Source organism: Asterias rubens, chromosome 11, assembly GCF_902459465.1.
Source record: "Asterias rubens chromosome 11, eAstRub1.3, whole genome shotgun sequence".
In the NCBI taxonomy this organism is placed as follows: domain Eukaryota; kingdom Metazoa; phylum Echinodermata; class Asteroidea; order Forcipulatida; family Asteriidae; genus Asterias; species Asterias rubens.
The window spans coordinates 15154174-15170604 of record NC_047072.1 but is presented as its reverse complement, the minus strand read 5'-3'; the positions used below and the strand labels follow the sequence as shown (position 1 = coordinate 15170604).

Below are 16431 nucleotides of genomic sequence, written 5' to 3'. Positions count from 1 at the left end.
TGTTAGACAAACATGGCACACCACCTACGCGATCACTCCGTCATCGACACGCCAAACTGCACTAGTAGTGTAGTTAGTTGCGAGTAACATACAATTTGGCTGTAGACGCCCGCTAGTGAAATTTGATCTGGGTACTTAACTTCTATTTTAAGCATTAGTGCGGAATGCTTTTGGCATGTTTCCGAGGTTACTGAAACAAATTGTGGAACGGTTGTCAACTCTAGGGATAAAAGTAGTTAAAATCTTCATGTTGTTGTGGCATTATACTTACACTCAAGCTTGATATGGAGACAGATTCCACAAGCAATCACAAAGAGGAAAAAATATTCACGTTTCAATTTCTCACATTTGTTTATAGGTATAGTAAGGTGCTAGTAGAAAAAATGTCTCTTGTGCTACTGATGGTTAAGGTAGCCTGGCTAACAATATGATATTCATCTTTTATTCAGCCAAACAACTCATGATGTATCATCTAGTGTAGACAATACTCAGGGGAGCCAGGTTATCATTCCACAGTTAGATGGCAGCTCAGATGACAAACCAGGTAAACTCATATTTACCATATTACTTGTTCTTAAGAATGATCAAACATTCGCAGGGGAATAATTCAACATCAGATCACTCGAGCGTTTTAAATCAAGTTAAAAGTATCTGTTCTCTGCAAATCTTCTGCATCCAATGGTGTTGTGTTCTGAGTTTTTTTTTCTCACTTTTAATGTATTTAAATTTCTTCCTTTCGATACAAATCAAATTTATCTTTGACTGGATTGTTAAAGTTTAAGTTTCATTTTTACAAATGTACTTTGATTTTTTTATTTTTTTATTTTTTTATTTACAGCACATCCAAGTAAGAAGAAAACACTTGGAGTGAGAAGAAAAGCCCCCAACCTTTCTCCAAAGTTACCTCCTACCCTGCTGGGTAAACTGACAGAGTTTGCTGCTCAGAGCGGTCCATCCAGCCACAAAAGATTGATAATGACCAGCCCTGTTAAAGCTACACACAACATTTCCAGCGATCAAGCCAATAGAGACCTACAGAAAGACATCTTTGCAAAAGTCAAGAATTCCGACAGCTCTATCAAGAAGAAAATAAAGTTCAAGTCAAAACCACATGTCGTGAAAATGATTAGCTGTCAGGGAAAGGCTCCACATTCTCAAAATCAAAAGCCAAAGTCCAGTCAACAAAATAAAATGATTGGGAATCAAACTCAAGCTATTCGCAAGTCGCTTAGTCTAACACATCAAGCAAAGCCAGGATCATTAGAAACCGTTCCAGAAAAAAAACTAACCGCAACTTTGCCTTCATTCAATAGCCTTACCACAACTCCAGCATGCCAAAACCAATCAGTACCTGCCAATGCATCAACAAATGTCATATCTCATTCATCAGATGAAAACTTAAACATATATTCATTAGAAGGTTCATCACATCCACCAAACACAGACAAGGAATTGGAAAAGGTTCCATCAACTTCAAAGGAATTCCGCCTCAAAGTGTGCAAAGAGCTGGAAAGTGTTTGTAAGCTTTCTCTAGATAAGGTCAAACAAGACCCCATGTGGAACCCAGTTGTAATGCTCATCAAGTGCCCAATAGAGACTGACGCAAAGGGGAAGATTAGCTTTTCAGGAACTAGTCTGCCACGTAAGCAATTAGAACGCATCAGGAAGGATAATCTCAAAGCTCATCCTGGAAGACGAAGCAGCTTCTCAAGGAAGATTAAGCCACCAAAGCGATTCATGGATGAACAATTCTGGATGAGTCAGATTATGAAAGTAACCAAGTATAAAGAGAAAGAGTCTTCAACTGCAAGTATGGACGGATGCACTGGTGTTAAACAAAAGCAGGTTCAAGAAAGAAAAGACAAGGTGAGAGAAGAGAAAGCTTCACTAATGGATGAAACTAACAAGTCATTACACTTGGCCATGGAGCCACCATGTTTGGAATCCATCAGTAAGCACACACAGTTGAAGCCAAGCTCATTGTTAACTGTTCAGTCTGAAGACCTTAGTCATCAAGAAATGCCCATCCTGGAGAAAGTGAAACACACAGACGATCTCTTTGTAAGACAGTACAGCAAAAAATCAAGCCATCTTAATAAGACAAAGGCTATTCTTCAACAGAAATACACAAAAACTTTAAAACTGTCGTTTAAGAAAAATAAATTTAGTGTCTCAAAAGTCAAACATCACAAACCTAGAGATGACAAGACGTATGAAATGCTGTCTCAAACATTTGACAAACTGGGCTTGTCAAGCGAACAAATGATGAATGAATCAACACAAGGGTCCACACTGAAGGGAGAATCTACAGCAGAAAACACTGACCCCAAAATAGTTACCTCAACAGCTGAGAGCAGTTTGACTTCATCTATATTAGAAAGCTCTCCAAGCTTTAGCAGGAGCATAAAGCAAAGTGATGTTCAGTCAACTAGCATGCAATCAACACCGAGCCCAAGCAACAATACCAGCCCTCCTAGAACCATCTATCAGTCTAAGAAGAAAAGTACAGGGATAAAGAAACGGCATGGAAGCGGTAACAGTGATGATTGGTCAAAAAAAAAAGGCAGCCAAAAGTGTCAGAGCAACAAACGAAAACGAAGTATGGATGAGACCAACCATGAGGAACTTCTAGATAAGTCATACGGCTTTCGCAAGAGGGAAAGAATCAGTTATGATGATGGTGACTTTCCAGATGTTGGTTTTGACATTTTGTGTTGGTCTGATGAAGAGGAGGTAGAAGATTCTGCTTTTGCAAACACTGCAGTTGACTCAATGTCTGAGCTAAAGCAAGCTGGAAGTGTCACTGAATCAAGTCACATAACAACTGAAGCTGGAAAAGGATTTCCATGGAGCCCTCAAAAAAAAAGAGGGCGACCCCCTGGAAGCAAAAACAAGAAATCTAAACTGTTAAAATCAGGATCTCATTCTGCAAAGAAGGAAGACAAAAATAGTAGTCCCTCAAGACCTAAGCCTCAATTGTCTTTTACAGTTGACTCCATGCTGCATAATGGTAGAAGTATAAACAGCCCATCTAAAACAGATACAACTGAAAGGCAACAAGTCAAAAACCTAAACCAGTCTATTGTTTCTACAACTCATGGCTCAATGTATGGACCTATTACCTGCAGAACCACTACAGCAAGACCAAGAATCAATGAGCACACAGATAGCAATGTCTCAATGAGTGAACAACATAATGGGTCATGTCCGAGGGCTTCAGATTATCAACCTGCAGTCAATGGTCATTTTACCAGTTACCAAGACACCGACTCAGAAGCTACTTTATATCGGGATGCAATGTGGAACTTGGGATACTTCTCACCACGTAAAACAAAGAAGGAAGGCTCTCCTCCAAGATGCTGGTCACCAAGTGAAGAAGGTGGACAATTATTTTCAAGTATGAGAGAAGGGTTCCAACAGAATCTCACTCAAAATCAGAGGCGTGAGAATGGAGAAAGGTCAAACAGGATGGGTCACAACCTTAGCAATAAAACGGAGACATTGGTGAACAGATTCTCAGGCTCAACGAGCGAAGATGAGAATTCCCGGCAAGAAGGAGAGAATGGGACAAATATGCAGCTGATAAATGTTGATACCTCTAGAAACGGAAATGGTTCACTGTCGGAACAAATGTGCAATACTGGATTATTAAGAATAGACAATGTGACAGGAATCACAAGTAGACAGTTCAACGAGGCAAAACACAAAAGTAGTTTTGGTGACTCTGAGGTTGGTGGTGTTCAGGACAAGACAACAAATGCTACTCCCTCGATGGATGAAACCAATGTTGCCAAATCAAAACGTTATTTTGAAAGTGAAGATGAATCCAGCCAAAGTGATGATCAATCAAGTAATCACACACAGCAAGATGATGCTGATATAAGTGCGGATGCAGAGAGCACCACCTCAGTCCAATCTTTATCCAAGTTTTCACTCTCAGACAAGTTCCCTAAAAGAAAAACATCTCGAAAATCAAGAGATATATGTAACAGGTCTAGAGATGATGGGAAAACAGCCTCTACTTGTAACTTTGCCAGCCACCCAGAGAAAACAAGCAACCCTGAATCTAACAATCTAAGTCGGTCTGTCCTGCTTCTCAATACACAAGGTGCACTAGAAGATGCATCATCGTCAAATTTGTCATCAGGTCAGAATTTTCTCAGCATGTTGGGTGGTGATGCGAATCTCGATAGCAGTATTTCTACCGCCTCTGCTTGTAACATTGCAAGCCACAAAGAGAGAACTACCAACTATGAATCTGAAGATCTAAGTCAAGTTCTACTTGATGATACACAAAGTGACTTTGTAGATGCACCATCATCAAATTTACCATCAGCTCCGAGATTTCTCAGTACATTGGCTGGTGATATGGATCTTGAAAGCAGTGTTTCTACAAGCATTGGAGATGTCTTAACTCCGCCACTCATTGTAGATACTGGCACAGATACATGTACGTCCTTAAGCCCTTCTCCTGCTCCTACACAAAGTGTGTCTCAAAAGGACAATCCTAAGGAAAACATCACTCAAGAGACACAGAAGCTTTATGCCGAGGATGTCGGTAGTAATAGTTTAAAGTCAGACGGTTTGAGAGAATCACCTAGTAAACGATCAGAGGAATCTGCAATAGAAGTTATTTCACTGTCGAGCAATAAAACAAAATATGGAGAAAGGTCATCAGATGATGAGAGTTTCTCTAAGAAGACAAGGGACAGCCACCAAGATGAAGATGCTAATAGTCAGTCTGAATCAGAAACATCTTGCAAAAGGTTTTCTCCTGAAGAATCATCATCCATGTTGTCTTGCCCTCACGTTTATTCTCCTCAAATGAAGTATGAGGAAATTTCATCAGATGATGAAAGTCAACCAACTACAGCTCTTCATGATAGCATGAGTAGCACTCACACTAAGCCTGATGATATGAAAGACACACATTCTGAAAGGTCTGATCACTCTCTTCAATTTAAGGATGAAAAACTATCATCAGATGATGAAATAATCGACAGCGGAGTTACTGACTCACTGTCTTATATCACACCAGGTCAGAGGAAATACATACCCTCCAGTGATAGTGACGGTCCAGCAGAGAGTGACGATAGTGATATCTATGGTGCCTCTAATGGGTCTAGCAGCACTGGTGCATCCTTATCACTTGATATGTCTCAGATCATCAACTGTATACCCTCCATCTCACCAACCAGGGAAGTTTTTGAACCTTCAAGTGGTAGTATCTTTACTCCAGGAAGACAATCAAGACAGCGTGAGTCAGTGAGAACTTCTCAGGTAGATGAGACAAGAAACACAGAGATGGAAAGTGACACAAGTCAAGCCTCCTCAAGCATTCTAAACATAACTGATGTGTCTTATAAAAAGATGCATCAGGAAAGCACATGTAGAAACACAGACTCTGATTGTTCTGAAAATAGTAAGTTTCAAAAGAATAGAGTAAGCGAGATGCCAAGCGCATCATCTTGGAGCAGCTCTAGTGAAAGCACTTCATCATTTTCAAAATGGAAACCTTGTGGGAAACTGAACTCAAAGGATACTCTAAGTGACAATAATGAATCTTTCTCTCAGCTTGTTTGCCCAGAGACCCCATCACCACAAGGTACGCAGTACATCAGTAGCCAGTCAAATTCAATCACAGATGCTGCTGGGAAGACGATTCCATCAACTCCTGGTAAAAGCCCTACTTTACATTGTAAAGTAAAGCTTTCAACAAATACAAAGAGTAAGATTGATCGAGACATTGCTGAAGGACTGTTGAGAATCAACTACAAAGATAAATTCAATGAAGAATCTTCAAATTATGACAGAACAAATACCAATGTGCCAAACCCTGATTCGTACCATGACAACTCAAATATGAAAGCATCAAATCTTGAAGATTCCAGCTTTAGCACCTCCAAGGAATTAGGAGAGGAACCCTTGAACCTAGTTCTTAAACCCAGAGATCCCCAGGGTCCATCCTTGGAGGGGCTTAGTGCAAGAGAAGACAGTAGAGAGAGTGCGTCAGATGAAGTGGAACCAATGGAAATCGATACATCACAGGAAGGGGGTGTATGTCGAGACTCGTCTGAATCAGGTTCCTCAAACCCAATGTCTGTGTCCGCCTGTACTGATCCTGAGAGATCTTTACCCCATGGACACTCAGTTTCATCTCAGGAAGATTGTCTTTCTGCTAGACAAACTTCAACCATGGAACAATCCCAAAGCCTTGGGGATAAGTTATCATATGAACCTAGTGATAAAGATCAGACACAATACAGCAAGGTCATTGTAGATAAAGCAAATGAGTTATCTGCAAGTATCGACCACCCCAGCCAGCCATCAGACAGACATGATGCGGCTCTAGTACATTGTAAAAGAAGTCAACAAAGTGACTCACAGGAGCAAGATGGAATCAGCACAGAGATGGTTGAAGACCTGACCACTAACAGTCTTCAACTCATCTCACAATCAGTACAAGATCCTCTCCAATCAACATCTGAATCACCTCCAACAACCTCAACAAGAGTCCCATCAATTCTCAGAAATACCACAACAACAAAGGAGGATGAGAGTTTATCAGATAAGCCTAGCAAGGTGTGGACACCCTTTCATCCTCCTCCAAGTGCTGATGATATACAAGCATCGCTGCAAGAGTATGGACTCCCTCAGCTACGACACAAGAAAGCATTTTGCGGGAATCCAAATGATGTCCATCAGACCAGGTATGTGAGTTGTAATAATCTTATAAGTATCTCTTAAATAATTGCCCAATTATTTTTACAAAGGTAGAGTTATAATTCTTAGTTCTGGTTGCAATCAAACCTAATACGATGTGAGCAAGAAGTTGTTTTACTATCAGTCTACGTGTGTAATATTCAAAGTCAACATTAAATGATGTATTGAAGCAGACTTTATTTTGATATACACACTTATATTTTTCTTCAGTAAACCAGGTGTTCACGACGAAGGTCATTTGCAATCCAATCTGCCATCCTCTCTACCTGAAGCTGAAAGTAAACTTTCCCAAACAGGTCTCAACCAATGGCAAGCCAACATGATGGCCTTGAGTCCACACCCCTTATTGTTGCCTAGCAACATTGCCCCTGAATGTGGATTAAAAGCGGCTCTGGTGGGAGATGTGGATGCTGTGATTACACCTTGTAGGTCCCCTCCCTCTGTTAAACAGGTTCAGGAGTGGTTGGATGATAAGAACAATAAAACTGATAAGTGTAAAGAAGATGAGGAAAACAAAAATGACAAAGACAAGGATAAAACAAACCAAACTGTGACCAAAACCTCTCAGCCTAAAGATGATAAGGAACATTTGGCAGCAACCATGAAGGAAGACATGCACAGTGTCATTCTAAACACACAGGCAAACGAGTCACAGCACAAACCGTCAATGTCTCAAGTGCAAACACCAAAGTTCAATCTACCACTCTGGATTAATAACGGCACACAATCATCCAGAGTAGTTTCCTCACCAATGGAAGGCCCATCTCGATTGAGTCCAACCCCCTGGAATACAAACGGCTTCTTATCCCAACGGGATACACCATTGCTTGGGAGGGAGAGCAGCCAACCACAGCATAGTACTCCTCTACGCGTTCACACACAGTCAAAAGGTACTCCTCTTCCTGTCACCCCTATTAGTGGATGGAAGAGGCCGCGTGACCCAATGTCAGCTGGACCATCTTGTGAGAGACAATCTTCTTCATCTAGTATGAGACAGTCATTGCTCTTCACACCAAGAGAGGTAATGTGGTTCATTTTTAAGAATTTAGTTTACAAATATTGTTTTTTTTTTCCAATTGTATAACAAAATATCTGTAATTTAAGTATTGCGCATATTTCTCTGCATTAAAAAAACCCAGCCTAAGGTTGTATCCAAATGGGAGGCTTCAGCTCTGGCTCTGACTGATGCTTAGTGTGTTTCTTAGGACGTCCTATTCTTCAATGCATGATGTCACAGAAATCTAGCCGTAGCCGTAGCCGCTAATTCGGACATGACCTTATTTTGAGGAAGCATAATGATGATATTTTTATCTTCAATTGGCAGAACTGTGGATAAACAAGTACTTGATCATGTTCTATAAATGTTTATTCCTTATCATACATTGATTGTAATTTGATTTAACATTTGACCATCAGGGTTCAGGAGATGGAAGGCATGCCAAGGACTGGTCTCAAATAGAAGGTGCCACGCCCAGTAACACTTGTGGCTTCAAGTTTGGAGATATTAATATGCAGGATGCCAAGGCTACTCATGAGGTATCAATCCAAATTCAGTCCACAGTGTCATATCATTGCCTTGAATTCAATGTTGTCTTGACTTGGTTTTTATCTGCAACTTGAGGCTGTTTTACACAAGATTTGTAAAGTTAAAAGATGTACATTTGCTTGGTATGGACTTGTACAAGCAACAAACTAGTTTTATGGAAGTTTATGTTGTTTGAAAGAAAGGTAAATTTGTAGTTCAGTCAACTGAGGATCCATGCACGAATTCTCATACAGTTTATTCAATGCAGATTCTGTTATTTGTTTTTTAATTATCAGTCTCGTCTGTGATAGTTCTTGCAGGTGACATAGTGCTAATACAAATACTGAATCACCAATGTTCTTAGGTGATTATTGTCTTCAGTCTTTGACAGTTTCTGTGAAGTCATAAAGTCAATTTGAATTCACTTAATAATCATAACATGTAAGAGATGTTAAATTTGCATAAAGAATATTAATTTTTGTTGTTTACCCATACACCGATGTACTTTCCCGAGTCCTGTGAAAAAATATCACAGGCTTGTTACTTGCAATTCTAGAGCAGTGTCTTACCAACTAGTAGACTACCAAGGTTGCCCGGTAGCTAGAGGCAGTGATTTGTTATAAGATCTCTTATGTCTGTGTTCTATCATGTGATTGAAGGTTCAGCATCTGAGTATTATGAGCCTTGAGCTACACATCAAGACAAGACGTGACTATCATCCAGACCCAGACTCTGATCCAATCAGAGCATTGTTTTATAGCATCCAACAAGATACACCTCAACAGCATGACACAGCTAGCCAAGGAAGCAGCGAACAGAGCGATGGTGGTAAGCAGTCTTTACTCTTAAATCTTAATACATGATGTTCACTGTATTTCCAATGTTGACCTAGTCTTGGCTTGGTAGCCCCTCAGAACTTTCCCATAGACTTAAAGGCAGTGGACACTATTGGTAATTACTCAAAATTATTATTAGCATAAAACCTTTCTTGGTGACGAGTAATGGGGAGAGGTTGATGGTAAAAACATTGTGAGAAATGGCTCCCTCTGAAGTGCCATAGTTTTTGTGAAAGAAGTAATTTTCCACGAATTTGATTTCGAGACCTCAGATTTAGAACTTGAGGTCTCGAAATCAACCATCTAACTGCACACAACTTCGTGTGTTTATTTTCTATCATTATTATTTCGCAAGTTCGATGACCGATTGAGCTGAAAATTTCACAGGTTTGTTATTTTCTGCTTATGTTGAGATACAACAACTGTGAAGGCTAGTCTTTGACAATTACCAATAGTGTCCACTGCCTTTAAAGTTTTTCCCTTTGTGAACGAAATCAGTATTGGCCTCTCATAGTTTGAATTCCAGGCCTTATAGTTTGCAAGGGTTGAGCAGCTAAGACCTAATGCCTTTCATGTAAAGACAGACCAGCTTGCCTTAAATAAAAACAATTTTTATTTAGGGAGACGGATTATCTAAGAGTCAGTTCTTAGCAGACGGTGAAATACGTAATGTGAATTGTGTGTGTGAACTGCCTCTAGCTACCGGGCAACCTCGGTAGTCTAGTTGGTAAGACACTGCTCTAGAATTGCAAGGGTCGTGGGTTCGAATCCCACCCGAGTAACATGCCTGTGATATTTGTTCACAGGGCTCGGGAAAGTACTGAGTATACAGTGCATACACACATCGGTGTATGGGTAAAAGCCAAAGTTTATATTCTTTATCCCGATGCAAATTTAACATCTCTTGTGTGTCTCAATTAGAAAACAGCACTTGCTGATTATTTGCAATATTTTGTTCACTTTACCTACCCATTTTTAAGAAGCATGAATCCAGTTTAGTCCCTTTTATTTTATTTTCATTTTACTTTATTTTTTTCTAAGGAAAACAGTTTTGACAAACTTTCTTATCAAAGCAACATTATTGGAATTTTTAAAAATTATTTTCAAAGTTATATTTTTGATATTCCTTTGTTATTAGATCTAAATATGTTTCACGGTGTGATCATGGTTGATGATAGTAACCATAGTAACGTAGGACCATCAACCTCATCTCATCTACCATCATCTCTTGCACATAGTGGTTTGAATGATACCAAAATTACATCAGTAGCATCCGAGGCTGAACTACTGGATGAGATTCTGTGTGTTATCAGGAAGTAAGTCTAGATCATTGTTCAGTTTTGTGATATGAAGTATTGTAAAACATGTTTTGGTAATTAATTTTTGTTTATACTTCGTGTTCTCGGGGGGCATTGGTGGCAATTGTGTAAAGCTGTTGCCTCTCACTATGTTTATGAAGGGAAATAACCATTTTTAGTGTTTGCAAATGTAAGCAAAATATGTACTATTCAATAAGCTGTCAAATTTTTCTAAGATCATTTTTGACATGTATTGGAATCAGCACAGGGTAGTTAAACATGAGTTATTTCTTTGTAGATATGATCCAGATATCTTGGTTGGTTATGAGATCCAGCAGCATTCTTGGGGCTACCTTTTGGAAAGAGCAGCTTTTCTTGACGTTGATCTCTGTACTAAAATCTCAAGACTACCTGGTGAGAACTCTTCCTCTCAGTTAAGTTAATGCTGTCAATTTTATCTCCTTGTGATGACCGGAACTAAGACTGATTGTGTTTTGATTGTTTCAGAGTTTAAGAAGGAGAGCCATTTTGCATCTGAGCGTGATGCCTACGGAGCAGACCACCAATCAGAAATCAACATTGCCGGTCGTATAACGCTCAATCTCTGGAGACTTATGAGACACGAGGTAACACTCAAACTACTCAATACTACTCACAAAGTAGTTGAGCAGAATCATTGCAGTGCTCATTAGGCTTTCATTCAAATTTGTGCGAGGTTATTTTTCCACTGTTTTGTAAAGCCCAAAATTGTATTCAGTTGTGATGTCAGTATTTTATAAATGTGTTCCATTAAGACTGATGCTGGACACTATTGGTAATTGTCAAAGACCACTCTTCTCACTTGCTGTATCTCAACATTTGCATAAAATAACAAACCTGTGAAAAGTTGAGCTCAATTGATCGTCGAAGTTGCGAGATAATAATGAAAGGAAAAACACCCTTGTCAAATGAAGTTGGGTGTTTTCAGATGCTTGATTTCGAGACCTCAAAATATAATTCTGAGGTCTCGAAATCAAATTCGTGGAAGATTACTTCTTTCCTCAAAAACTATGTTACTTCAGAGGGAGCCATTTCTCACAATGTTTTATACTATCAACAGCTCCCTATTACTCGTTACAAAGTAAGGTTTTATGCTAATAATTATTTGGAGTAATTACCAATAGTGTCCACTGCCTTTAAGTTTGATGCATCTTCACTTGTGTATTTCTATTCTTCAGGTGGCCTTAACCAACTACACATTTGAGAATATAGCTTTCCATGTTTTACATCAGCGCATTCCTCTGTTCTCATATCGTACACTGACTGACTGGTTTGATCACAAGAATCCACAACTCTACAGGTCAGTTGATTTGTCTCATTCAAAAATGTTTTAAATCCTCGTTCAAATCATTTCTGTTATCAAACATTCTTCCTTTGGTACATTTTAAATTCCTTGCCATTTATGAAACAACTTTCATTTTGAATTCACACTTCCTCAAGATTGTTTTAAAGTTTTGAAGTGTGATATGGAGTTTGTGTGTATCATTATTACCCTTGGTCACTGTGCCATTTATTTCAGTTTTCTAAAACCATCTCAGCTCTCTTTGGAGTATACAGCCTTTGCTATCAAATATATAGCGCACTAAGCTAAATCAATCACAAGAACGATCTCTGCCCTCATAGGTACCCATTTACCCCTGGGTGGAGAGAAGCAATTATACATTTGTATTGACCGAGATTCAAACCAACATTCTGATGGTTTACACATCAGAACACGAGTTCGATACACTAAACCGCTCGGCCACAACACTCCAGTGTATATTGATGTTTTTTTTGCTGATGATTTGTTTTATTAAGGTGGCGAGTGGTGGAGTACTATACAGTGCGTGTGCGTGGCTCTCTGAAGCTTCTTCATCAGTTAGATCTGATTGGACGAACTAGTGAACTCGCTCGTGTGTTTGGGATTCAGTTTTACTGTGTCCTGTCAAGAGGATCTCAGGTACTAAAGTACATCTGATTCAACTAGAGATTGCAATTAACCATTTCTTGTAGGCCTACGTTGTTTCTATGTATCAAATGTTATCTTCCAGTACGCACTAATCCACCAATCAGATGCTCGAACTATTAGGGGCATAAAAACATATATACTGTATACTACTTCCTCTGTTTTATATCCTACTTCCACTGTTTTTATTACACAGTGCGTATTGTGAATGTCAATGCATCACGCTCTGTATACAGATACAGAGCAAAAATTACATTCTAAACTTTGTGCGGTTGTCGCAAAATAACGTTCTGCGCGTCGACGTCTGAGAAACTGGAAGATATTCGGCCTCGTTGGATATGGGACGCAGAATTGCTATATTTTGTCCGTATTCCACTTGTGTGATAACTTATAATAACATCTGTTTTGAAGAAAGAAGGAAAAGGTTTGTTATAAGTTATTACAATCTGATATGTCTTCTTCTTTGACAGTATCGTGTGGAGTCTATGATGATGAGAACAGCAAAACCACAGAATTACGTTGCCATGTCGCCCAGTGTACAGCAAAGATCTAGGTTTGTACAACTTTCCTGGTGGAATAAGTTATCAACACCAAAACTAAAAAAGATCTTAAGAAAAATATATTTAAGTAAAAAACATTTTCAGTTTTGCCTGGTGGAAAAAATAAAGCTGTTATTTTCTACAGATATGAAGAAACCATTCACTTTGATCCACTTTTCTTGTGCTGTTATAAGTATACTTTTCCCCAAATTACCTTGAATTCTAACGACTCAGCGGTAATAAAATGCCTGACATGCAATCATTTCAACATACCTACAATTTTGATACTATTTTCAGATATTTTTTTCTGCAAATCTTCCACTCCTGGTTACCCAAGGAATTTATTTTAACCGTGAAATTGTGATATTTTCTTTGCAGAATGAAAGCTCCGGAGTGCATTCCTTTGGTGATGGAGCCAGAATCTCGTTTCTATAAAGATCCAGTTATTGTTCTAGACTTCCAGTCTCTGTATCCTTCAATGATGATTGCATATAACTACTGCTACTCAACTTGTCTTGGCCGCTTAGAACACATTGCAAAGTGAGACCATTAGTTGACTACTGCTGTTGCATTAAACGAACATTACAGAATTGGTTTTTGCTAACAAAACAATTGCTGGCAGTGTAAGCACTTTATGTAATCTATCATATACATAAACTGACCAACCTGTAGAAGTTTGAGATCGATCAGAGAGAATAGTGAAAAACCGATTACAAATTTTGCATTGCATCGATGCCAAAATATAAATTAATAAAACGCTCACTGAGCGATAAACTCAAAATGCGAAGTTAGATTATTTATTTCTCATCAAATATGACATTTCAGACAGAAATATTTTAAGGGATGTTTTCAACTATCATCATCACTAGACTGTGTAAGTTTTATGTAAATCTGTGATCTTCATGATTTTTGCTTCTTACCAATTCTGTAACGTTCCTCTAACCATAAACCACTGGTTACAATTGTTTAAACATTGGTTAACCATTGATTGCATATTTAACATTTACTACCGATTATTTTTCATTTGTCAATACACTTCATTTGGGCTTTCTAATCTGAATAACGCTTTTGAAATGTGGTTGATGCGATTGTACTTTGTGTTTCCAAATACTATTAAGTTTTGGAATTTTTTACCATTGAGTAAAGATGTGTTTCATAGTATGAAATGATTGTCTTGGTTGTAAAATTGTGTTGTGTTTATTTTCAGTGGTGGTGAATATGCTATGGGATGTGGTACTTTATCTAATTCCATAAGTCAATTCAAGAAGCTTCTACAGTCAGATGGTCTTCATATATCCCCTAATGGTATTGTGTTTGTCAAGTCTCATATCAGGCGTGGTGTCGTACCAACGTAAGTCCACATCTTGTGTTTCTACTACCTAAAGGTTTCAAAAGCGGCTGTTTCTCAATGAATCAAAATGTCTTATAGACTGCAAGTCACACACTTATTCTAACGTTGGAACCTGTTAAAATACTGTAGTTTGCACAATAAAGCAATGTGTGTGGGACCAAAGTGGGAGACATGCACAGTCTATTGAACAATGAAAACCTAGTATCACATTTCATGGCCTACAGGCCAAATTGGGTGTGATTATCAATTGTGACAGTCATGAACTATTGCAAATGCCGCAGTCTAAATAGACTTGTTTAGTTTAACTTTATCTCTCTTACATAATATTACCAAAATGGCACCTTTCAGCAATTTCATTTTCGCGGGCTTCGACGAAGACCTTATCACAGCATGTTTATCTTCGTCAACAGATTCATGAGGAGTGTATATAAATACCAGTTTTACAATTTATTTCAGGATGTTGGAACAGATTCTAAATCTTCGTCTAATTGTCAAGAAAGCGCTGAAGGACTTTAAGGATAACAAGGTATTACGAATGTCTTCATTTGAAGAATAGACTTAATGCAAGCTGTCACTGCAGTAGGGCGCCATCATAGAGGCCAAAAGGCAGTTACTTTTTGGTCCATTCTGTGCGCTGCGCGTCTGCTGGGTATTTCCAATAATTTGCATCATTTGTTGCATGGTTTTACCTCTAAATGGCAACAGGATGAGATTAATGCTTTCCTTGTAGTTTTCTAAATGGCAACAGGATGAGATTAATGCTTTCCTTGTAGTTTTCTAAATGGCAACAGGATGAGATTAATGCTTTCCTTGTAGTTTTCTAAATGGCAACAGGATGAGATTAATGCTTTCCTTGTAGTTTTCTAAATGGCAACAGGATGAGATTAATGCTTTCCTTGTAGTTTTCTAAATGGCAACAGGATGAGATTAATGCTTTCCTTGTAGTTTTCTAAATGGCAACAGGGTGAGATTAATGCTTTCCTTGTAGTTTACCTCTAAATGGCAACAGGATGAGATTAATGCTTTCCTTGTAGTTTACCTCTAAATGGCAACAGGATGAGATTAATGCTTTCCTTGTAGTTTTCTAAATGGCAACAGGATGAGATTAATGCTTTCCTTGTAGTTTACCTCTAAATGGCAACAGGATGAGATTAATGCTTTCCTTGTAGTTTTCTAAATGGCAACAGGATGAGATTAATGCTTTCCTTGTAGTTTTCTAAATGGCAACAGGATGAGATTAATGCTTTCCTTGTAGTTTTCTAAATGGCAACAGGATGAGATTAATGCTTTCCTTGTAGTTTTCTAAATGGCAACAGGGTGAGATTAATGCTTTCCTTGTAGTTTTCTAAATGGCAACAGGATGAGATTAATGCTTTCTTTGTAGTTTACTTAATGGCAACAGGATGAGATTAATGCTTTCCTTGTAGTTTACCTCTAAATGGCAACGGGATGAGATTAATGCTTTCCTTGTAGTTTTCTAAATGGCAACAGGATGAGATTAATGCTTTCCTTGTAGTTTTCTAAATGGCAACAGGATGAGATTAATGCTTTCCTTACCTCTAAATGGCAACAGGATGAGATTAATGCTTTCCTTGTAGTTTACCTCTAAATGGCAACAGGATGAGATTAATGCTTTCCTTGTAGTTTTCTAAATGGCAACAGGATGAGATTAATGCTTTCCTTGTAGTTTACCTCTAAATGGCAACAGGATGAGATTAATGCTTTCCTTGTAGTTTTCTAAATGGCAACAGGATGAGATTAATGCTTTCCTTGTAGTTTTCTAAATGGCAACAGGATGAGATTAATGCTTTCCTTGTAGTTTTCTAAATGGCAACAGGATGAGATTAATGCTTTCCTTGTAGTTTTCTAAATGGCAACAGGGTGAGATTAATGCTTTCCTTGTAGTTTTCTAAATGGCAACAGGATGAGATTAATGCTTTCTTTGTAGTTTACTTAATGGCAACAGGATGAGATTAATGCTTTCCTTGTAGTTTACCTCTAAATGGCAACGGGATGAGATTAATGCTTTCCTTGTAGTTTTCTAAATGGCAACAGGATGAGATTAATGCTTTCCTTGTAGTTTTCTAAATGGCAACAGGATGAGATTAATGCTTTCCTTACCTCTAAATGGCAACAGGATGAGATTAATGCTTTCCTTGTAGTTTTCTAAATGGC

General features: G+C 38.5%; 1 protein-coding gene across 2 annotated transcripts in view; it reads left to right on the top strand.

The window, feature by feature from the left end:
* The window catches only part of LOC117296986 (DNA polymerase zeta catalytic subunit-like), a 36936-nt gene that overhangs the window by 12350 nt on the left and 8155 nt on the right, over positions 1 to 16431 (top strand). The window contains exons 14-27 of one of the 2 annotated variants that reach the window (XM_033780093.1): positions 450 to 544; positions 839 to 6710; positions 6934 to 7744; positions 8140 to 8259; positions 8908 to 9076; positions 10223 to 10400; positions 10681 to 10796; positions 10890 to 11008; positions 11600 to 11721; positions 12219 to 12360; positions 12837 to 12919; positions 13284 to 13445; positions 14113 to 14256; positions 14713 to 14782. In XM_033780093.1, coding sequence (XP_033635984.1) covers positions 450 to 544; positions 839 to 6710; positions 6934 to 7744; positions 8140 to 8259; positions 8908 to 9076; positions 10223 to 10400; positions 10681 to 10796; positions 10890 to 11008; positions 11600 to 11721; positions 12219 to 12360; positions 12837 to 12919; positions 13284 to 13445; positions 14113 to 14256; positions 14713 to 14782 — 8203 coding nt within the window. The remainder of the gene's footprint in view (positions 1 to 449; positions 545 to 838; positions 6711 to 6933; positions 7745 to 8139; positions 8260 to 8907; positions 9077 to 10222; positions 10401 to 10680; positions 10797 to 10889; positions 11009 to 11599; positions 11722 to 12218; positions 12361 to 12836; positions 12920 to 13283; positions 13446 to 14112; positions 14257 to 14712; positions 14783 to 16431) is intronic. The other variant, XM_033780094.1, reaches the window with a different exon arrangement.